This window comes from Periplaneta americana, chromosome 13 (assembly GCF_040183065.1).
Source record: "Periplaneta americana isolate PAMFEO1 chromosome 13, P.americana_PAMFEO1_priV1, whole genome shotgun sequence".
Taxonomy (NCBI): domain Eukaryota; kingdom Metazoa; phylum Arthropoda; class Insecta; order Blattodea; family Blattidae; genus Periplaneta; species Periplaneta americana.
The window spans coordinates 96,530,298-96,554,041 of NC_091129.1; the positions used below are offsets into that span (position 1 = coordinate 96,530,298).

The 23,744-nt window shown below is 34.7% G+C and overlaps 1 protein-coding gene and 1 long non-coding RNA gene across 2 annotated transcripts in view; one reads left to right on the top strand and one right to left on the bottom strand.

The window, feature by feature from the left end:
• Positions 1-23,744, top strand: part of LOC138712134 (cytochrome P450 4C1-like) — a 70,223-nt gene that overhangs the window by 33,121 nt on the left and 13,358 nt on the right. Inside the window, exons 7-9 of the mRNA XM_069843597.1 lie at positions 20,777-20,903; positions 21,280-21,361; positions 23,082-23,191. Of these exons, the coding sequence (XP_069699698.1) occupies positions 20,777-20,903; positions 21,280-21,361; positions 23,082-23,191 (319 nt within the window). The remainder of the gene's footprint in view (positions 1-20,776; positions 20,904-21,279; positions 21,362-23,081; positions 23,192-23,744) is intronic.
• Positions 1-23,744, bottom strand: part of LOC138712145 (uncharacterized) — a 204,356-nt gene that overhangs the window by 23,121 nt on the left and 157,491 nt on the right. The gene's annotated exons all lie outside the window — the stretch shown is intronic.

Sequence of the window (23,744 nt, forward strand, 5' to 3'; positions counted from 1 at the left end):
GTAAAGGATTCCGATCATAAATAAGTTGTAAAGTTTTCCCATACGCGCGAAGAAACTAGGTCGTGTCTTATATTTGGCAGAGTTTTTCCTGTTTTAAGAAAAACTAAAACATTTTTCCCGTCTGTTGAATTGTTTAAGCAACAGCACACATCTACTCCTTGGGCACGACCCAAACTTTTGAGCTGTGAATACCACTAGGATCGAAGGCTACGCTTTGAACACCGTGTGCACAGCATCTAAAACATCTTGATTCTGAATTACGATGTTTTTGGATATATGCACAGTGCCCTAGATACAGATACATCCAACGTTTTGGTGCTATAAGTATGATTCATTACCAGGAAACGAAATTTGTTGTCTGATGAAACGGGTATTCTGTTGCTTGACTACTGGGTGTTCATTTCAAAGTGTGTCATGACGTCACTGTTGTGAGTCAGCGATATGAAGCGAGTTTCAGCTTTTCTGTCAGAGAAGTTGCCTATTAATGAAGACGTTCAATCTGAACTTGAGAACGTGTACGGTATAACTTGAACGTCGTAGCAACAGATGGCGGTCTGTACGGTCTGTGTGCTACCATAACCTCTTTCGAACTGTGTTTTGCGCGGGCAAGTCGTACGCAGGGTATTTGTTATCATCGGTTGCGTACGGCAACATTCCACAATACAAATCAAATGCTCCTTGTCCATGTTCACCGTCGAAGTTAATGTCAACAAATACGTAAGAAATCGTCTTAACCCTCTCCCCACATCCCGACAGTAAGAAAAAAACCCACCTTAGTACATGTTTCCAAACAGTTCACATTCCTGCCACTACCGGCGTTACCTTACGTATGAGTAAGTACTCTTCAGAATGAACGACGTACTTGCTATGCAACTTCTCTGACACATAGGTAACACACATCCCAATTTATAAGAAATTATTGCGATTATCTTACAATTAATTAGCGATAAAACGCGAAATATAATATTTTTATCACGATTTTTTTTTTTTCGAAATTAATACGGAATTCTGTGATCTGTAGCCCATGATGTAAGTTAATCGTCGCTGTTGATAAAGCGTCGTAAAATAGCCAATTAATATAATTAGTCGTCGACTGCAAAACAAAACAAGTAAATAACGAACAACTAAGGCATAGTAGTTTATCGGAGCACGACCCACGCCGTCTTCCATTGTACACGGTAGAGGGACTTGCGATTGCTCACATTTAAATAATTTATTTTAACAATATTTCCTTTCTCGTGCTCGTTTCCGTTCTCGGTTTATCGTGAACCAACCTGTAACCTGAAACCACATTCCTCTCTTCCATCTGGCAAGAAGTTTCGCTCCCTGTCTGTTACTCTATAATTAGCTATATGAGTTAAGAAGAAAGTGTTACTGTGTCTAAAAATGTGATCTAGAGGTCTTCACAGAAGCAACTTTTAAGCATCGTTGTTTATCACTTACAATGTTCAACATCTACTTGGAGGATTTATTGAAGAACAGTTCTCAGAACATGAGAGGAGTGATAGTAGGAGGATGAAGAATTAAATGCACAAGATTTGCTGATGATACAGCGTTATTAGCAGAAGAGATGCTACTAAGGGATATGCTCTCAGGCGTTGTTAAAATTATGAATTACAGTTTTTGTCAATTATCAGTAATACCAAGATATGGGTATTCATCTATATTTGAAGGGTTCAGAACCATAGTGGGCCAAGCGCCATTTATTAAAAAGGGAGAAAGCAAGGGTTAAAGTCAAGTGAATACCATAGTTTAATGAACAGTGACATATCATTTAGTTTTAATGTGTATACTTTATATTGTTTGCTATATTATTCCATTGAATTATGATAATAACTTCATTTTAACCCTTGTTTTCTACGATTTTAGCAAATGGCGCTTGGCCCCCTATGGTTCTGAACCCTTCATTTGTGCGTTCTTAAATATTTTTAATGGTTTTGAAAATACTTTCTTAACATGTGATGTTTAATTATTCCATTTATTTTCGAAATAAATTCCTTCTAAATGACCCCATTAAATAGGCTGTCTACTGGGTACGGGTGGATTTTCGAACTCTGTAGAATTAGAACGCAAAAATTCACTTAGTTACGTAGTTCATTTCTATGTATTATTACGTATTACAGAAAGACATCTAAAACCATCCGTACCCTGTGGTACACCTTTCGAAATAAGGTTTTGAATAGACTAAATAAAGGAATTTGTTCTACTGGTTTACAGCGTATTTTATTTTGGTAAATAACTTATAAAACTCTTACTTAACATTTTATGTCGTTACACATTGTAAATTTAAATTTAAAAAAATAATTATTTAATTGAGTCTTTGCATAAGTGCTGCTTCTTATAGAAATATCTTGCTGCTGTATTAGCCGCCAGTTCATTAATCTTATTAGCCGCCAGTTTATTATTCTTATTTTCCGCCAGTTCAATATTCTTATTAGCCGCCAGTTCATTATTCTTATTCGCCGCCAGTTCATTATTCTTATTTGCCGCCAGATCATTGCTCTTATTTGCCGCCAGATCATTATTTTTATTTGCCGCCAGATCATTATTCTTATTTGCCGCCAGACCATTATTCTTATTTGCCGCCATATCATTATTTTTATTTGCCGCCAGATCATTATTCTTATTTGCCGCCAGTTCATTATTCTTATTTGTCGCCAGTTCATTATTGTTATTTGCCGCCAGTTCCTTATTCTTATTTGCCGCCAGTTCATTATTCTTATTTGCCGCCACTTCGTTATTCTTATTTGCCGCCAGTTCGTTATTCTTATTTGCCGCCAGTTCATTATTCTTATTTGCCTCCAGTTCATTATTCTTATTTGCCTCCAGTTCATTATTCTTATTTGCCTCCAGTTCATTATTCTTATTTGCCGCCAGTTAATTTTTCTTATTTGCCGATAGTTCGTTATTCGTATTTCCCGCCAGATAGTTATTCTTATTTGCCGCCAGATCATTATTCTTATTTGCAGCCACTTCGTTATTCTTATTTGCCGCCAGATCATTATTCTTATTTGCAGCCACTTCGTTATTCTTATTTGCCGCCAGATCATTATTCTTATTTGCAGCCACTTCGTTATTCTTATTTGCAGCCACTTCGTTATTCTTATCTGCCGCCAGTTCATTATTCTTATTTGCCGCCAGATCATTATTCTTATTTGCAGCCACTTCGTTATTCTTATTTGCCGCCAGATCATTATTCTTATTTGCAGCCACTTCGTTATTCTTATTTGCCGCCAGTTCGTTATTCTTATTTGCCGCCAGTTCATTATTCTTATTTGCCTCCAGTTCATTATTCTTATTTGCCTCCAGTTCATTATTCTTATTTGCCTCCAGTTCATTATTCTTATTTGCCGCCAGTTAATTTTTCTTATTTGCCGATAGTTCGTTATTCGTATTTCCCGCCAGATAGTTATTCTTATTTGCCGCCAGATCATTATTCTTATTTGCCGCCAGATCATTATTCTTATTTGCAGCCACTTCGTTATTCTTATTTGCCGCCAGATCATTATTCTTATTTGCAGCCACTTCGTTATTCTTATTTGCAGCCACTTCGTTATTCTTATCTGCCGCCAGTTCATTATTCTTATTTGCCGCCAGTTAATTTTTCTTATTTGCCGATAGTTCGTTATTCGTATTTCCCGCCAGATAGTTATTCTTATTTGCAGCCACTTCGTTATTCTTATTTGCCGCCAGTTCGTTATTCTTATTTGCCGCCAGTTTATTACTCTTATTTGCCGCCAGTACATAATTCTTATTTTCCGCCAGTTCATTATACTTATTTGCCGAAAGTTCATTATCTTATTTGCCGCCAGATCATTATTCTTATTTGCTGCTAGTTCGTTATTCTTATTTGCCGCCAGTTCATTATTATTATTTGCCGCCTGTTCATTATTCTTATTTGCTGCTAGTTCGTTATTCTTATTTGCCGCCAGTTCTTTATGCTTATTCGCCGCCATTTCGTTTTTCTTATTTGCCGCCGGTTCATTCATCTTATTTCCACTCACTTCTTAACCATATGTGTTGCATGTTCATTCTTTTAAATGCACCCACTCCTTAATCATATTTGTTGCAGGTTCATTCATTTTATTTGCAGTCACTCCTTAATCATAATTGTTGCAGGTTCATTCATTTTATTTGCGCCCATACCTTAATCATATTTGTTACAGGTTCATTCATTTTATTTGCACCCACTCCTTCATCATATTTGCCGCCGGTTCATTCATTTTATTTGCACCCACTCCTTAATCATATTTGTTGCAGGTTCATTCATTTTATTTGCACCCACTTCTTAATCATAATTGTTGTAGGTTCATTCATTTTATTTGCACCCACTCCTTAATCATATTCGTTGTAGGTTCATTCATTTTATTTGCATCCACTCCTTCATCATATTTGTTGAAGGTTCATTCATTTTATTTGCACTCACTCCTTAATCATATTTGTTGCAGGTTCATTCATTTTATTTGCACCCACTCCTTAACCATATTTGTTGTAGATTCATTCATCTTATTTGCACCCACTCCTTAATCATATTTGTTGCAGGTTATTCATTTTATTTGCACCCACTCCTTAACCATATTTGTTGGAAGTTCATTCATTTTACTTGCACCCACTCCTTAATCATATTTGTTGCAGGTTCATTCATGTTATTTGCACCCACTCCTTAACCATATTTGTTGCAGGTTCATTAATATTATTTGCACCCACTACTTAACCATATTTGTCTCTGGTTCAATTATCGTATTTGCACCCACTCCTCAACCATGTTTGTTGCAGGTTCAAATATCGTATTTGCACCCACTCCTTAGTCATATTAGTCTCTTGTTCATTCATATTATTTGCACCCACTCCCTAACCATATTTGTTGCAGGTTCATTCATCTTATTTGCACCCACTCCTTAATCATATTTGCTGCTGGTTCATTCATTTTATATGTACCCACTCCTTAATCATATTTGCTGCTGGTTCATTCATAGTATTTGCACCCACTCCTTAATCATATTTGCTGCTGGTTCATTCATGTTATTTGCACCCACTCCATAATCATATTTGTTGCAGGTTCATTCATGTTATTTGCACCCAGTCCTTAACCATATTTGTTGCAGGTTCATTCATGTTATTTGCACCCAGTACTTAACCATATTTGTCTCTGGTTCATTTATCGTATTTGCACCCACTCTTATCCATGTTTGTTGCAGGTTCATTTATCGAATTTGCACCCACTCCTTAGTCATATTTGTCTCTGGTTCATTCGTATCATTTGCACCCACTCCCTAACCATGTTTGTTGCAGGTTCATTCAACTTATTTGCACCCACTTCTTAATCATATTTGCTGCTGGTTCATTCATGTTATTTGTACCCACTCCTTAATCATATTTGCTGCTGGTTCGTTCATGGTATTTGCACCCACTCCTTAATCATATATGCTGCTGGTTCATTCTTGGTATTTGCACCCACTCCTTAATCATATTTGCTGCTGGTTCATTCATGTTATTTGCACCCACTCCTTAACCATATTTGTTGCAGGTTCATTCATGTTATTTGCACCCAGTCCTTAACCATATTTGTTGCAGGTTCATTTATCGTATTTGCACCCACTCCTTAATCATATTTGCTGCTGGTACAGCTAATGAAGAACTTAACGCTTAAACCTGTTGGATAGAAGTAAGTGTTAGGGTACAAATTTATTAAAATAGACACGGTCTTAGAATGGTACTTATATAAGAAATACACGTTATCTCTTTTGATATATTATTGGTAGTTGATTAGGACGTAACATTTACGGGTATGGTAGGACTCGGTACAGTACTAGCACGCCAGAGTTCAAAATGGACGTGCATTTATAAATAATATAAAAAAATAGCCTAGGCTATGTGGTAAAAGTAAAAAATTAAAATTTGGCCTAGAAATACATATCGATATAAATATTAATGAAAGTATCAATTATGCACTAATCATCATTATTATCTTTTGTGTTTTGCTATTAGACCATACATTGTATTAGTGCACTTTATTAATATATTATGGTCTTGATGTGATGATTGCAGATTAAGAAAAGCCTAATACTTACTGGCTTTTAGTAACCCGCAGGTTCCTCTCATAAGCCCGCCATCTGTCCCTATCCTGAGCAAGATTATTCCAGTCTCTATCATCATATCCCACCTCCCTCAAATTCATTTTAATATTATCTCCCCATCTACGTCTCGGCCTCCCCAAAGGTCTTCTTGCCTCCGGCCTCATGATGATACACACCATCCTTTGAAATCTATGTCCATTGGCCGTATTTAGAGCTATGAACTCGGTCCCATTAGCAATTGTGGCACTAATAGATGAGCAGCAGAAATATATCAACACTGCAGGGCCACACAGTATACTGTATTTTCCTGTCATGCGTCACATGACGTTTTGCGCGCTGAATTGTTTTTTCAGCCTCCGAATCGAAGCAAAATGGCGGCAGCGGTGATTACAGGCTTTGACGAACACGACCGCTAGCAGGGTTATGGGCCGCCCGTGCGTCTTTTGTTATTGTAACCCAGCAACCGTGGAACTTGAGGCAGGATTCATTTTGAGTAATCTTTTTGAAAGCCTCAATTCTCAAATCCCGGATTTCACGCTAGTTGGATATGCTGATTATTGTTTCTTCAGTTTCCGCTGCAGTTTTTAATTACTCATTTCTTCGCTTTCTCGCTTGTCATTACTATATGAAGCATAGAGCAATTATTATGAAATGGTGAAAATAGAATTTTGAGGGTTTATGGAAACAAAGCTTCCTAGTTTTGCATTATATGAAGCGCAGGGAAAGTATAGGGAACGGAAAAAATTGTAAGGTTTCTATGGAAACAAAGGTTGACAACTTTATAGCATTTTATTGTATTAGGAAGCAAAGGGAACCAATACTGGACAGTTGAAAAGGCGGTTCAGTACATTCATCCAACCCCTATAATTGTGCGGTATGTTTATGTTGTTCGTGATTGATATCGTCAGCAAGGTTTGCATTGTAAGGTTATTTGGGATTTGAAATAAGATTTTTATACTTATTTTTTTGTCCTCACCCCCCCCTTTCTATTTGATTAGGCAGAGCCTTCCCGTTAACTACTTCATAATCGCTTTCTCATTCCATGCGGCCTAGTCTCAAAACAACGCAATTGATAGACCAAACGATTCACACATCTTTATGACGCTAATAAGTAGACTGTAATTGCAATATAAGTTATTATTATAGAAAATTGATTTCATTTCGTAATTAATACCACTATTAAATACTTAAAAAACCTCGTTAAATAAAATAATGCCATTATGAAAAATTTTGGAGAGAAATTACAGATTTTAGATATTGTTTAGAGTGTAAAATGAAGGACACTTAAAGTTACTGACTTACTGGTGACGAAATTAGGAGTATGCTAGTTTTTTTTTTTTTAAACTGAGTAATGATTATAGAATATGTAGATCGCCTAATGTTATAAAATACTGTGCTGCAGGGAGATAATGGAAGTCTGTTTTAAGAACCTAGAAAGAAGTCACAAAAAGTTAAGAACCCGTGTTATAAGGGCCTTAAGGTAAGCAGCAGGGCTTTCTGAAAACATTCAGTAGCGGTGGAGTTGGCTGCGTGAGTTACGAAGTTTGATTTAATTCCCTTCATTTCGTGAGTGCGGTTTACATCGACATGGTCTGCTGGAAGGAATGTAGTCTTTTAATAGACTATTTGTAATGAATGTAAATGGAAGGAATGTGACGAAGTTAATAATAATGATAACAATAATAATAATAATTATATTTAATCCTGCAGTAATAAATGTTAACTTACATGAAATTGTTAAGGATCGTTCTTAGTTCACATTTTGAAAAAAGTAAGGTTGTGGATAACCGAACATAAAAAGTATAAATTGTACTTTTTATGAGAAATTATTACCCCATTTCGGTAAGTGCACATTTGGGAATATTTTGTGTTTTAATTTAATTTAATATTGGTGTTGAGTTTCTGGAAACATATTTAAATAATTTAAATCAACACTTTCATTCCATTTTGAAGTAATTATCACTATTATATTGGTAATATTATTATTATCATTATTATTATTACTATTATTTTATTTAAATACCTGGCAGCAACATTAACAAATTTTAATGATACTCGGGAGGAAATTAAACACAAAAATGGGAAATGCCTGTTATTATTCGGTTGAGAAGCTTTTGTCATCTAGTCTGTTGTCAAAAAATCTGATAGTTCGAATTTATAAAACAATTATATTACCGGTTGTTCTTTGTGGTTGTGAAACTTGGTCTCTCACTTTGAGAGAGGAACAGAGATTAAGAGTGTTTGAGAATAAGGTGCTTAGGAAAATATTTGGGGCTAAGAGGGATGAAGTTACAGGAGAATGGAGAAAGTTACACAACACAGAACTCTACGCATTTTATTCTTCACCTGACATAATTAGGGACATTAAATCCTGACGTTTGAAATGGGCAGGGCATGTAGCACGTATGGGCGAATCCAAAAATGCATATAGTGTGTTAGTTGGGAGACCGGAGGGAAAAAGGCCTTTGGGTTGGTCGAGACGTAGATGGGAAGATAATAAATATTAAAATAGATTTGTGGGAGGTGGGATATGATGGTAGAGACTGGATTAATCTTGCTTAGGATAGGGACCAATGGCGGGCTTATGTGAGAGCGGCAATGAACCTCCGGGTTCCTTAAAAGTCAGTAAGTAAAGTAAGTGTTATTATTTTAGGAAAGGATAAAGTTAGAAATACAAAAAAATCAAGGCATTCACCACTCCTAATGGCAGGAACCTTAAATTTGCAGTTACTCGCCTCGAGTCTAGGGCTTCACTAATAGATGTCACTGTTGCCGAGACGTATAGACCACTTAGTTCGTCAGGGACTATCCAGAGTGCAAACAGGCCGTAGGTCAATATTACACTTCTAATGTACGAAGATACTGTATAATTGTTGGGATGTGACAGAGGAACCAGGACACCCGGGGAAAGCCACCTGTTTTGTCTGATCCATGGGCTTGCTGAGCGCAAGTAATAAAATTCAGGATGATTCGACCGGTATTCGAATTCTGACTCCCTGGATTATAAACACAACGCGATAGCTTTGTCCAGCGTGAAGGGGGAACGAGAAATTGTGAATATTAAAAGGATGTCGCTGAAATAGGATTAATTGGCCTCTTTTTATTTATTTGATTTTATTTATTTATTTTCTTAAGTCAATTTATTTTATTAATAAACTTATTTATTTATTTCATAATTAAATTTAATTATTCAATTTATTTATTAAAGTTATATATTTTATTAATTCAAATTATTTAGCTAATTACTTCAGTTTATTTATTAATTAGTTTATTTTATTAATTTCATTTATTTAATTATTTATTTATTTTATTAATTATATAGTAACCTGTTTAATTTGTTCAATTAATGAAAATAAATTTATTTATTTATTTATTAAAATCGTTTATTATATTAATTTCATTCATTTTTTATTTAGCTAGTTCTTTAATTATATTTTATTGATTTATTTCATTTTCTTAATTTAATTTATTTTGTTATTTAGTTACTTCTTTAATTATATTTTATTTATTTATTTCATTTATTCTGTTAATGTAATTTATTTAGTTACTCATTTAATTAATTTTATTTATTTCGCTTAATTATTTAATTCAGTACACTTAATTAATTAATTTAAATTATTTACTTATTCAAAAAATTAATTTAATTTATTTCATAACGTATTATAATTTACTTAATTTAGTTACTTTTAAATTAAATTTTATGAATTAATTTAAATTAATTTATTTAATTACTTATTTTAATTTACTTAATTTAGATACTTCTTAAATAAAATGAAATAATTTAATTCAATTTACTTAGTTACTCATGTAATTCAGTGAATTACTTAATGCAATTTGTTTAATTAATTTATTTTATAAACTTAAGTGTTTTAATTTATTTAATTAGTTAACTTATTTAATTACTTAACTTCACTTATTTAACTTAACTCATTTAATTACTTAAAACAATTTATTTAATTACTAAGTCAATTTATTTAATTACTTAATTTAATTTAACGAATTAATTTAATTTATTTATGCTCGACCATGGCGAAATGTAGTAATTATAGCAGTCCTTTAATGCATGTCATTAAAGTACACCTCATTAAAGTTCAGGTTTTCGATTATTTTCGGATAAGCAATCGAAAGGCAAGAAGGGAAACGTGACGGAGGCTGGAAATCCAATACTGTCGCAGAAAGTTATGTTCTATTACTATAATAATTAGCGTTAATTGTAAATAATATTCAAATAAATTCAATTTGTCATCTCGTTTTACAATTCTAAATCAATTTCCAGGTTATATCAAAATTAGTTCATGTTACATTATATCAAGGTCAGTGACATAATTGTTCCTCGGAAAAAATCAATACTTTCGCGTCTGCGCGCATCTCACAATTTTCGAGCTTTGAACAAGGTCACTTCCGATCTTCTGTCAGATACAAATAAAATTAATACTTCTGAATAATTTCAAGTTAGAAATGTGGTCGAGCATAAAAAGTCGTATGCAACTTGCCTATAATGGTAATTAAGACGCTCGTATGAAAAATTTGGAAACTCGCTTGCGCTCGTTTCATAAACAAACATACTCGCGTCTTAATTACTATCATTATAGGCTCGTTGCATAATGTATATTATTTATTAAATTAATTTATTTCATTTTGTTTATTTAATTAATCTATTTTATTTATTCAAAGTAATTAATTTATTTGATACAGTTAATGTATTAAATATATTTCATTATATAATTTTTATTTATTAATTTAATTAATTAATTTATTTATTTCACCTATTTATTTCATTATTTTATTTATTTATCTGGTATATTTTCTACCACTCCCATTCAAACAAAATTAACTATTGAGACCAATAAAAATTACAATTTAACAATCTCAAATAGATGCAATAAAATTATTGTACAAGATAAAATAATCAGTTGAACCTAAAGATATAAGTTACACAAGACAGTAAATGATAGCATTCAGTGATTAACTATATTAAGCTTAGTAAATGTGATGATAGACAAACCAGCTAAAAGTATAAGTAGACGAATCATATTTTACATTTAATGATAGTGAACTGTTTCTGTTAGAAATTAACGTCGAATCCCAAGATTTAGCAAGTAACAGTGTGAAAATAACCGCCATATTGGTCTAGTGGTTAGAGCGCTAGACTTTTAATTCTGTGGACCCGAGTTCGATACCCTACGTACCCGAGATTTATAATTTGCATCGTGCAAGCCGTTGATCCAGGTGACACGGGTTTTATCCGGGTCCTCCGGTTCCCGTGTGGCATCCCACCTCCTCTCTATCATCATTTTATCACGGGTGTTTTTGTCTGTGCTCTGTTCTATGTGTTACATTCACAGACTTTTTCAGTTTCCTTATTTGTTTATAAATAAGTTTCTTTGTCCATTCATATTTATGTTCACAAGTTTTAATGTCCACCCTCTTTGTTTGCGATGTTAGGAAGGGAGGCCTGTTTACACTTCTAGCTCGATTGACCATTCTGAACAAAGTATTTCTCTGGTAAAACCTCCTTGGTTTATTCCGACAAGTTCTGCTTGTACAGGGACATCATTTTATTTTTACTAACATTTTTAATATTAACATGGCTATACTTCCAGAGAACCGGAAACACAGTTTGCTACCCTCTTCCACGACTGTAGTTCGATGATACTGGCGTAAAACACAAACAAATCACTCTACTAGGTATAGGTGGGAAGAAAAGTAGTTCTTCCATTTACGTAAACTAGGAAATATCGCGATTTTGAGTTGGATAATTTTCATTCGGTTTTTGTTTAATCAAAATACAGTATGTACTGTATTAAGAATAAGTGTTTTTACTCACGAACTGAGTTATCCATGCGAACGTATTCATTATGCAGTGTATATTATACTGTCTACAGCACTTTGGCGTAGAATATAGAGAAAGAAGTTAAATTAAAAAAAATAATCATGATATGGATATTTAAACACATTTTTGGAAATGGTGGCCGTTCATTTCGATACAGGCTTCAGTTCTTTTGTGCATATTATCGCACTAAAGACTATTGCATCTATTTCCAATTGCCAGTTTCGTCCGTCGTACTAGTAACTCATATTGAAATAATTCACTACCTACTCTATGAAAGGGTACCTTACGTAATGTAAATTCAATCTTCACTTCTGCCCGACCCGCACAGATAAAATTACTCTGACATGCTATCTATTGTCAGTCCAAGTGGGTATGTCGCAGGATCGTAGAAAGAGGGGAACTCACGTGACAGTTAATTGCTTAACGCGTCCCTTTTATTTAAGTTATTTTAAACAGCTGTATAATATTACGTAAACGTCCAGTTCCTAACAGTAATTAATATTTTCAGAAAAGAGCTAAAACAGTCCAGCTTTTACAAAGGGGCGAGCAGAAGCAGGTCGGGGAAATCGGGATGCGACGTAGGCAAACTGATAGTACCTGTGCGAAAATATGATTCAATATTGAAAGCTCTTTTGTCACTGGAAAACGCGAACATATTTCTGGAACGTACTATAGTCACTAACTCAGTGCTATTTACTATATGCGGCCTTGATTCTGTGTGGAGGACGGTTGAACTTCATTAGTAGAATGGGTGGGAGTGAAGTACATTAAAAATCTCAGGTACAATAAAAATTGAAGTAAAAATAAAATGATGTCCCTGTAGGACTGTACTGCTGTCGGAGATTCATTGGGATGTTCTTTAGCTCTGTTTCTGAAATGCTGTACTGTTTCGTTTACTTCTACATCAGCGCAGTTAGATTTGTATGGCTTCCTACCTTGAAAATAGTTACGTGGTTGTCGATATTGAAGTTCATTGTCTACTTTGTGCAGTTCTTCATATCTCTAAAATTTAATGGTTCCATTCCTGTTAACAGAGTGAAATGGAAATGATATATAAAATTTAATACAGTAAAATGTGGCGTCCTCTCTTTGAAGAAATCGGTTGTGACATGTCTGATTGTATTTGTAGCTAGAAGTAATAGGAATTTCCATGGAAACGGTGACAATTATTCTCCAAATGCAAATTACGTATTGTTGACAACACAGTATGGACAGGACAGCTGTAAAAAAAAAAATAAATAAAAAAAACTTAAAGACTGTTTCGATACCATGTTGAAGGAACTAAACTTTGTACATAGGGACTATAAAGATAGGAGAAATACAATAAGCCCCTAGGCTTCTGTGTTAAGATAATATAACTAACTTGACTCTTACTTCATTTGAATCTAATGTAATGTAATGCAATGCAATGCAATGTAATGTAATATAATATAATATAATATAATATAATAATAATAATAATAATAATAATAATAATAATAATAACAATAATAATAATAAAATAGGAAATTTATCATTCGAAGAGTTGGAAACAATCAAATATCTTGGAGCAACAGTAAAAAATATAAATGACACTCGGAAGGAAATTAAACGCAGAATAAATATGAGAAATGCCTGTTATTATTCGGTTGAGAAGCTTTTGTCAACTAGTCTGCTGCCAAAAATATCTGAAAGTTGGAATTTATAAAACAGTTATATTACCGGTTGTTCTGTATGGTTGTGAAACTTGGACTCTCACTTTGAGAGAGGAACATACGTTAAGGGTATTTGAGATTAAGGTTCTTAGGAAAATATTTGGGTCAAATAAGGATGAATTTACAGGAGAATGGAGAAAGTTACACAATGCAGAACTGCATGCAATGTATTCTTCACCTGACATAATTAGGAACATTAAATCCAGACGTTTGAGATGGGCAGGGCATGTAGCACGTATGGACGAATCAAGAAATACATACAGAGTGTTAGTTGGGAGACCGGAGGTAAAAAAAGCTTTGGGGAGGCCGAGACGTAGATGGGAAGATAATATTAAAATGGATTTGAGGGAGGTAGGATATGATGGTAGAGACTGGATTAATCTTGCACAGGATAGGGACCGATGGCGGTCTTCTGTGAGAGCGGCAATGAACCGCCGGGTTCCTTAAAAGCTATTTCTAAGTAGTAATAATAATAATAATAATAATAATAATAATAATAATAATAATAATAATAATAATAATAATTGTATTTATTTTGCTAATAATTGTACTAACAAAGTATAATAAATATAGAGGTACAACTTTAGCTCACCCCTGAGAGAAAATTAAGAAAGCGACCGATTAAAAACTGGAGATACGTCAATTTGTACAAATAACACTGGTCAACAATGATTTCGTTAAATAAATAATTTCGGGCGTTTCTTATGTATTGCCATCTGCTGATTGCAAAAATGAAGTCAGAAATTTTACATCACCCACCATTTTTTTTTTTTTTTGAAAATTAATTTGTTCCTGTTTATTGGCATTTGTGGTGTATAACATGCTGATTAGTAGGCGTATTTTACATTTATATTTAATTACATTGTGTCAACAATTGACTTGTAACGTTTTGTATTGTTGCTTGTGAATTCACGAATAACAATAATGACATTTCCCTCACAAAACTGTGATTTTAAGGTAAATTTCCCAGATGAATAAAAGCTTTCTTTAAAGAAAGAAGCTAATCCTGTGCTCTCTTCCGTTGTCAATTGAATTGTGATAGAAGTATATAATATCGTACCTAATAGTGCATTGTAAAGAGTAGTGTGTAAGTGTATAATGTATAAGAAACATGTCTTGAAAGGGTCTTATAGACAGAAACAACTTCTGTTAAGTGTGTAGTGAGCTAACTTTAAAATGACAGAGGCCAAATTTTACTCCTCTAGTTAGAAGGGCTTATGACTGTTATTTTAACAACAAAATAGACCAGAACAAGACATGGGCCCCGGAAATCTGTTGTGCTAAATGTGTAACACTATTAACTGGCTTGTTAAAAGGATCCCGTCATATGCCTTTTGTAGTCCCTATGATATGGCGCGAACCTAAAGATCATTTGACAGACTGCTACTTCTGCTTAACAAATATATCTGGAACAAATTCGAAGTCCAGACACTGTTAAATATCAATATTTAGTTTCTGCAATTCGGCCGGCGCTTCATGGGCCACGACTTCCCATACCAACTCCACCAGATGACATGACATTGACTGAAATAATTCAAAGTGTTCCTGATGTTCAAACTGAATTACAAAATGATCCAGATTTTGTGGAAGATGATACCATAAATGAACCTCACTTTCTATAACAGGAGGATTTAAATGATTTGGTTCAGGATCTTGGTTTAGTAAAAGCAAGGCAGAATTACTCGCCTCAAGATTGAAAGACTGGAAGCTGCTGCAGGTAACACCGAAGTAAGTTTCTTTCGCCAACGCCAAAAGGAATTTGAGCATTTGTTTTCTAAAGAGGAGTACCTAGTTTTCTGCAATGATGTTGAGAATTTGTTCGATTCACTGGGTGTTGAGCATAAACCTGAGGATTGGCGTTTTTTAATAGACTCCTCAAGAAAACAAGTTTGAAAGGATGATTACTACATAATGGAAACAAATATCCATCCATTCCTTTAGCCCATGCAGTTGGTATAAAGGAAAATTATGAGAATATGAAGCTCTTACTAACCACTGTCAAGTGTGACAATTTTTCTTGGCAGATATGTGGGGATTTGAAAGTAATAGCTATCTTACTTGGGTTACAGCTTGGCTATACTAAATTTTGCTTCTTGTACAAGTTGGATAGCAGAGTTAAAAGTAATCTTTAAATAAAAAGAATTGGCCAAAGAGAGAATCACTTTAATCCAGGACAAGATAATGTTCTTCACTAACCACTTTTAAGTTCTGAAAAAATCTTATTGCTTCACTGCATATCAAATTAGGTTTGATTAAGAATTTTGTGAAAGCAATGGATCGTGATGGTAGTCCATTTATCTTTCTGAAAAATAAGTTCCCAAGAATCAGTGAAGCTAAACTAGAAGAAGGAATATTTGTTGACCTCAAATAAGAGAACTGATGAAAGATACTCAATTTGAAAACCAGTTAAATATGCAAGAAGCTGCTCCATGGGTGCATTTCAAAAATGTTGTCACAAACTTTTTAGGAAACTTCACTTCTGAGAACTACAGAGAACTGGCCAGTGAGATGATTGAGAACTACAAGATCATGGGATGTAATATGTTTTAAAAAATACACTTTCTGCATCCCATTTCGATTTCTTTCCTGAAAACCTAAGGCTGTGAGCGATGAACACAGGGACCGTTTCCACTAGGACATCGTGGAAGTGGAAAGGCATTACCAGAGTAAATGATGTCCAAATATGTTGGCAGACTATTGTTAGATACTGAAAAGAGATGTTCCTCAAGCAAAGTACAGCGAAAATATGCTTCACATACATTTTAGGTCAATAAATGTAATTTTAGCTAAGATACCTTAATACTGTAATGTATAGACACGTAAAATGTTTTTCACGTGATTACTCTAAAACCTTGGGTGATGGAAAAGTTCTGTAAAAAGATTTGAAATCAGCACAAAAAAGTTACTTAGAATCACCCATTGTTTCCCATTTAACAGACAAAAGTTCAAATTTTGTCGACCAGTGTAATTAGTGGACATAAAAGAATGGACAAATTAAACGTGGACAAATTACAAACTGGACCAACTTTAATTTCAACCAAAAATCAATCAATGTAAAGCTATGCACCGAAATTAAAAGATTGACACCTCTTCGTTAATATTAAAAATTCTGTCCCCCTGGACTTGAACCCAAGATGTCCCACTGAAAATTCTGTCTGTTTATTGCAAGCTGCAACTCTGTCTGTAGTTACATACTCTAAGTCCAACTGGTTTGAATGGAATTCGAATCTGACCCCCCAGCGCTGAAGGTAGCGACGAAAAAAATTCTTGCATTCTGTTAATCAGAAGTCTGCAGTGCCGAGATGCATTAATTGTAGCTGGTGCGACGCCAGTTCAGCTGAAAACAAGATAGCAGCGCGTTCTTCGAGAGATAATTTAAACAGCGGGTCTTGAAGCGGTCGAATTGCTCAGAGCGCTGGTCCAACTGTCTGGACGATCGCATTCATTAGACTCGCTATCAACGCAATAAATTGTCAAGTCCAACAGGTTTTTGTTCACTTATAGCTGCGCGAAAATCTTGAATTAACGACGCATCGATCTCCTGAAATGTTCCCCTTCTGGTACAAGGTTCCCAGCGTTACACACCCACTTCGATAACAACGTGTTGTAGTAACATGGCTGTAGTAATAAGTGTGGACCTGAATTTTTAGCATCTATTTTCATCAAAATTAGTATCTATTTTCATCAAAATAAGTATATATTTTTCTAAAAATTAGTATCTATTTTTCTCGAAATTAGTATCTATTTTAATCAAAATTGGTATCTATTTTCATAAAAAATAATATATATTTTTTCTCAAAATTAGTATTTGTTTTCATCAAAATTAGTGTCTATTTTCATCAAAATGAGTATATATTTTTCTAAAAATTAGTATCTATTTTCATCAAAATTATCTATTTCTCTCAAAATTAGTATCTATTTTCATAAAAATTATCTACTTTTCTCAAAATTAGTATCTATTATTCTCAAAGTTAGTATCTATTTTCATCAAAATTAGGATCTATTTTTCTCAAAATTAATATCTATTATTCTCAAAGTTAGTATCTATTTTCATCAAAATCAGGATCTATTTTTCTCAAAATTAGTATTTTTTTCTCAAAATTAGTATCTATTTTTCTCAAAATTATCATCTGTTTTTCTCAGAATTATTATCTATCTTTCTCAAAATTAGTATCTATTTTCACCAAAATTAGTATCTATTTTCATCAAAAGTAGTATCTTTATTTCTCAAAATTAGAGTATTTTTCTCAAAATTAGTATCCATTTTTCTCAAAATTAGTATCTATTTTTATCAAAATCAGTATCTATTTTTCTCAAAATTAGTAGGCCTATCTCTTTTTTCTCAAATTTAGTATCTATTTTCTCATCTGAAATGAATGACAATACTTCACTCTATATATGTATATATACACAGTGGAAGTGAAATAACCCTGTAGATTTTCAGATCAAATAACTCATGTATTTAACAAAAATATTGGCCGAAAGTTCTTAGCTTTCCTAGGAAAAAAAAAAAAGTTTTTCTTAAAACGTTTAACACCCTCTTATTCGGGAACTCTTGCAAGTGGGATTGTGGTTTTTGTTCATATCGATAGAAAATCTAATAAAGAGTCATTTATTCCTTTGGCGTATTTTTGTAGCGTGGATGGTTTTCGTGTAAATTTAATTAACAAAAGAACATTAATTTTAAGTCACTGAACTATACGAACAAATTGCAACGTTGTAGTCAGGGGAGGAGTGGTTTACCTAGGAAGATAGGCCTGAGTTCGTTGACCTCTTACATCTCTATTATGAGAAGAAAGAGCGGCGATGTTGCCAGAGTTCTGGAACTTCCAACTTAATTTTCTAATTAACCGTGTATTTAATCACAAAACATAATATAGGTTTTCTGTTCATTTCAGTGTATCCTATCGTCCCATTCAATATGCAGGATTATTTCATTTCTACCATATATATATATATATATATATATATATTAGTACTGCCATTGCAAGTTATCTTGAACGTCCTGAGCGGGGTCAGAGGGGCAGAGGGAAGGAAGCGCGTAACGTGGGTGGAGCCAACTGAGTTGTTTGCGCATGCTCCGCATCATAATCTCTTGTCAAGAAACATAGAGCTATTTCCTTCACTGTGTACCAGTAGTGTTACCATGGAGCAGCAACCACAGGGTAGTAATTATGGTGAAATCACACCACCGCGGAGAAAAAGTAACGCTGTTATCCATAGCCGAGAAAGAGAAATAATAAAATTAAGCGTTACGAGGAGGAAAAATTAAACAAATGTTTGCTAGAACCTCTTGCTAAGGAATATGAGAGAGCGGCTAAATACTCTGGCAAAAGTATTAGTTCCGTGAAGAGAATTAATATTGAAATAGAAACGAATGAACCTCACACTACTCCGGGAAAGAATAGGTATGTCATGTTTAGAAATTATTGCTATAATAGTTATGTACAATAGTGTGTGTATTGAGAGCAACATAATGAATTACTGTTGCCAGTTATTATTTTCTTACAGTTCTACTAAACATATTATTTCATTCCAGAATTAGACTTGCGTAAAGTTGAAGTGGACGACTTCGATCAACATGTTATTCGGGATACAATCGAAGAATTCTATCTTGTTCAGAAAGTAGTACCTACGATTAAGAAGATAATTCCGAATGGATGATGCCATTGACAAAATGATTAATTTTAGACCAAGCGATGATGGCACCAATGATAGGGATATGGATTTTGTATAATTATAAATTAATGAAAATTAAAATAATAAGCTTGTAAAATATTGTTATAAGAATATGTACATATTAGCTGAAGGTGTAAGTCATGCAGGCCTGTGGGTATAATGTGTAGAAGTAGATGTTGTAACTCCGCCATTGCCGTCCCCAGCCCGGATGAGAGAGGAGTGTACACACGATTATATTTAAATACTTACTCATTAAAGGTTAATTAAAGCTTGCTATGAAACTATGTTCTCCTCTCAAAACCGGAGTATCGAGAGAAGATGATGTCTGTATTGAACCAAGTTATTTTACAGTGGAGAGCCGTAAGGTAAAAAACCAACGTTTTCTGAAAAGAGTCACGTTACCTGAGGGCGGGGCATCCTTGCCGTGCCGTTACGTTGATGAGTACATGCCGTACCGAGCAGTTCCAAAGACAGACTTAGGGGATGTAAGGTTCAAGATAACTTACAATATCGGGGCTAAGAGGGATGAAGTTACAGGAGAATGGAGAAAGTTATACAACGCAGAGCTGCACGCATTGTATTCTTCACCTGACATAATTAGGAACATTAAATCCAGACGCTTGAGATGGGCAGGGCATGTAGCACGTATGGGCGAATCCAGAAATGCATATAGAGTGTTAGTTGGGAGGCCGGCGGGAAAAAGACCTTTGGGGAGGCCGAGACGTAGATGGGAAGATAATATTAAAATGGATTTGAGGGAGGTGGGATATGATGGTAGAGACTGGATTAATCTTGCTCAGGATAGAGATCAATGGCGGGATTATGTGAGTGCGGCAATGAACCTCCGGGTTTCTTAAAAGCCAATAAGTAAGTAAGTAAGTAAGTAAGTAAGATGCTAGATCCCCAATACTGACCTAACGAGAAGCATATGACGTAGTTCCTGGTTCGGCGTAGCGCTCAGTGCACGGAGATACTAGATCCTATAACACAGATGTAGCGAGTGAAGGCGCACGGAGAGGGACGACAGTTGGGGCTCATTCAGTTCTGTCGCGGTCGCGTTCGTATCGCGGTAAAATAATGTAATACAAGTAAAGGTAATGTAATTTTATGACCAATAATGAAATGACTTTTTAGTTTTAGTACCACACATGACAAACTATATTTCAAATAACACCGGACAAACTGTAGGCCACGAGCCGCCACTGTGCTACGCCACTGAATATTGTGATAGTTCCTTTTGAAAACGTATTACAATTTTACGCAAACGTATTAAGGGAGTGTTCGCGGACAAGTTGCTGTATAAAACCGGTCCGTCTCTCGCTCAGTAAAATTGTAATAGATTCTCAAAAAGAACTATCACAATATTACTCGTATCACAATATTACCAACCTTTATTCTACTTCGAATTGCAGACATGTAGAATTTATGTAATTAATGCACTCATACTAAGTCACAAGTAGGCCTTTGTGAATTTTGGCTGTCAACTGTTTCAGAGTGAGCGACATCGTGATTCAACGCGCCCTCCGTCCCTGGCTTCACAGTAATTTTATATTCAAGCTGTCTGCACGGGGAAAGCGTCATGATCAGTGCCTCAGAGTCTTACACGGCTTTACAAACAAGGTAAGTCAACAAGGTGCGAAAAATGTAATACAAAACCGCGACAACAAGAGTGAGGCTACTTCTTCCGGATTATATTTGCAGTCTATATTCAGTACGGTTCAGATAAAGTAGCTGTATCAGGATAGCCATTCTTGGTCCTGTGAGGGAAGATGAACAGACACAATTTGTCTAATTTGAAATAGTAAAGATAGTCCATTAGTTAGAATTTGAATGCAAATCTTCCAAGGTTAATATGCGGTGTTCTCTTATAAAAGCTACAGTCATCATAGAAACTAGAATATTGATAAATTTAATTAAAACGTGGCTTCTGAATATTGAATACGAATCACTCCTTATATACGAAAATATTTACATAATTATTTCGTTTGTATTTCAGGTAATTCAAGAACGAAAGGCACAGCTTCTTGGCAACGGAGATAAGATGCAGGGATATTCAGGAAGCGAGGACGAAGTCATAGGTAACACACATACCACAATATTTGAGTTCTTATATTTTACATGCTAGAACAGGCAGTTCGTTATCTCGTGAAATCAAATGCATGCCTGCGCAGTAGCTCATAGTGGGAATTAGTTTGCTAGCTAGTTCCAAGTGGAAGCGTAGCGAGAGAGGGGAAATTCCCAGTCAAAATTCTTCTTCTCTTCATGCCCATGTAAATTTCACTAGAAAACGAATGGCCTGTTCCTCAATATTGTTATGAAATTTCACTACTTTATTACACTAAACTCAATAAGGAACTATAATGTGGATTAAAGTAATCAATTTAAACATTTTTAGGAGGTTACACAAATCCGAAGTGAATATTTAAACATAATGTTAGCTGAAATAATAACATTGTTAATGGACTTTGACCTGACAAAATCATCGAATTTATCTCTAGCAACCGTTTCTTTAGATTACAGTAAGATTTTAGTAGGCCAAATATCAGTTGCTGTACAAACAAACAATAAGTAAGAGCTTATGCGTAATTTATATAACACAGTTTATTTACAAATTAACGCTTGAGCGACTAAACGTCCGATTCAGTTCAGGTATTATGGAGTTTTGCGCATAAAATGACCTCCGGTATATGGTTTTCGTGGCATGTTTTGCTCTACCCATCTCGTCGGATTTGAGGCTTTGACCGGTTTCGTGCTGGTGTTTAGGGTTATTGGACTCCTCTGTCTACATGGTGGTTTACTTCTCGTTTTTCTATGTTTATTTGTTCAAAAGCTGTGAGCGATTCTTCTTCTTCTTCTTCTTCTTCTTCTTCTTCTTCTTCAGTCCCTTCTGCTGCTAAGCGTCGGGTTCGCCTCTCTCCGTCCATTTCATCCATTTTTCCCGGTCTCTACACATTCTCTTCATCTCTACCATTGTTTTTCCTTTCTGTTGGCCTATTCTTTCTATTGTATCCTCCTATTTAATCCTTGGTCTTCCTCTTCTCTTTCTTCCTTCCACTCTCATTTCCATCACCTGTTTAACCTTCCTTTCCTCTCCCATACGATATACATGCCCAAACAAGAGCGATTCTAAAGTAACAATTTTTTGGACAAAGTTATCGAGTGATTGGCAACCTACGTTGTAGAATAAAAAGACTCATTTTTTATTCTTCCTCAAGGATTAGGCTCAATACTCATGAGAAAGTGTCTTGCCACTTGTTTTTGGTCTGCCTATACTTCTGTATCCTATGGGTCTATAGTTTGATAATATTTTAGGTAGGCGTTCTTGGTTTATTCTTAATAGGTCTATATGTTGACACCAGTCGATTTTTGTTCCGAAATTTTTTGTGTTTAAATTGTATAGTTTAGTTGCTTGCGTTTTCTATAAGCCTACTTCTCTTTTGATCCAAGAGGGAAATCTAGCTACCGATCAAGTACCTCATTTCAGCGGATTCTATTTTCCGTTTATCAGTTCTATTCAAAGTCCAATTCTCGCATGCATAGGTTGCCATTGGCACTGCCAGATCTGAGTCTTTGGCATATCATGGTAGAGACCCAGCTCTAGGTCAAAATTACGATACTTAATATCATATAAATTTTGGGACTACATTATGAAAACAGAGGCGAGCGTTTAATTAATTATCAAAAGTTGTCTCCAGATTCGTTATTAGATAAGGATTTTCGGTGTAATTATTAACGAATCACGTCATATTTATGAAAAAATGTAGGAAGGTTTGTTAACAGAATTTACATTAATTCCAGGTAAGAAAAAAAGAAAGGCGTTCTTGGACCTCCTCCTGGAAGCGTCTCTTGACGGAGTAAAACTCACAGACATGGAACTGAGAGAGGAAGTGGACACCTTCATGTTCGAGGTACATTCTCAAAAATAGTGCCAAAACGTGCTCATCTGTATTTAAAAAAATTCCATCAAACCATAATCTAATTCTATACGAATTACAACGATTACATCTTTAGTCCTGTTCCATTTCCTGGTTGCCTCTGATTTCTCCTCAGCCTCTTGGCTTTATCCCTGGTTAATGTCCATTTTCTTTTTCAATAAAAGAACGATAAAGATAGTAATTACAGAGAAACAAATCTTCTAAATTCTGTATAGAAAATACACGCTAAAATTAGACCTATAGCTAAAGGCGCAAGTAAAATTAGCGAAATAATCTGTTGGAAAATCAGAACGTGTTCACAAGGAAAGTTTCTTTTATAGACTGTATCTTTAGTAGCAGAAATAATGGAAACGACATCACACAAACACAAAGACACATCACTCCATAGAAACACAAAGAGACACAATCCCACACAAAAACAAAGATACACCACCTCACACAAATACAAGGACACACCATCCCACATAAACATAAAGACACGCAACCCCACACAAACAAAAACAGCGCATCCTGAATCTCACCGGGC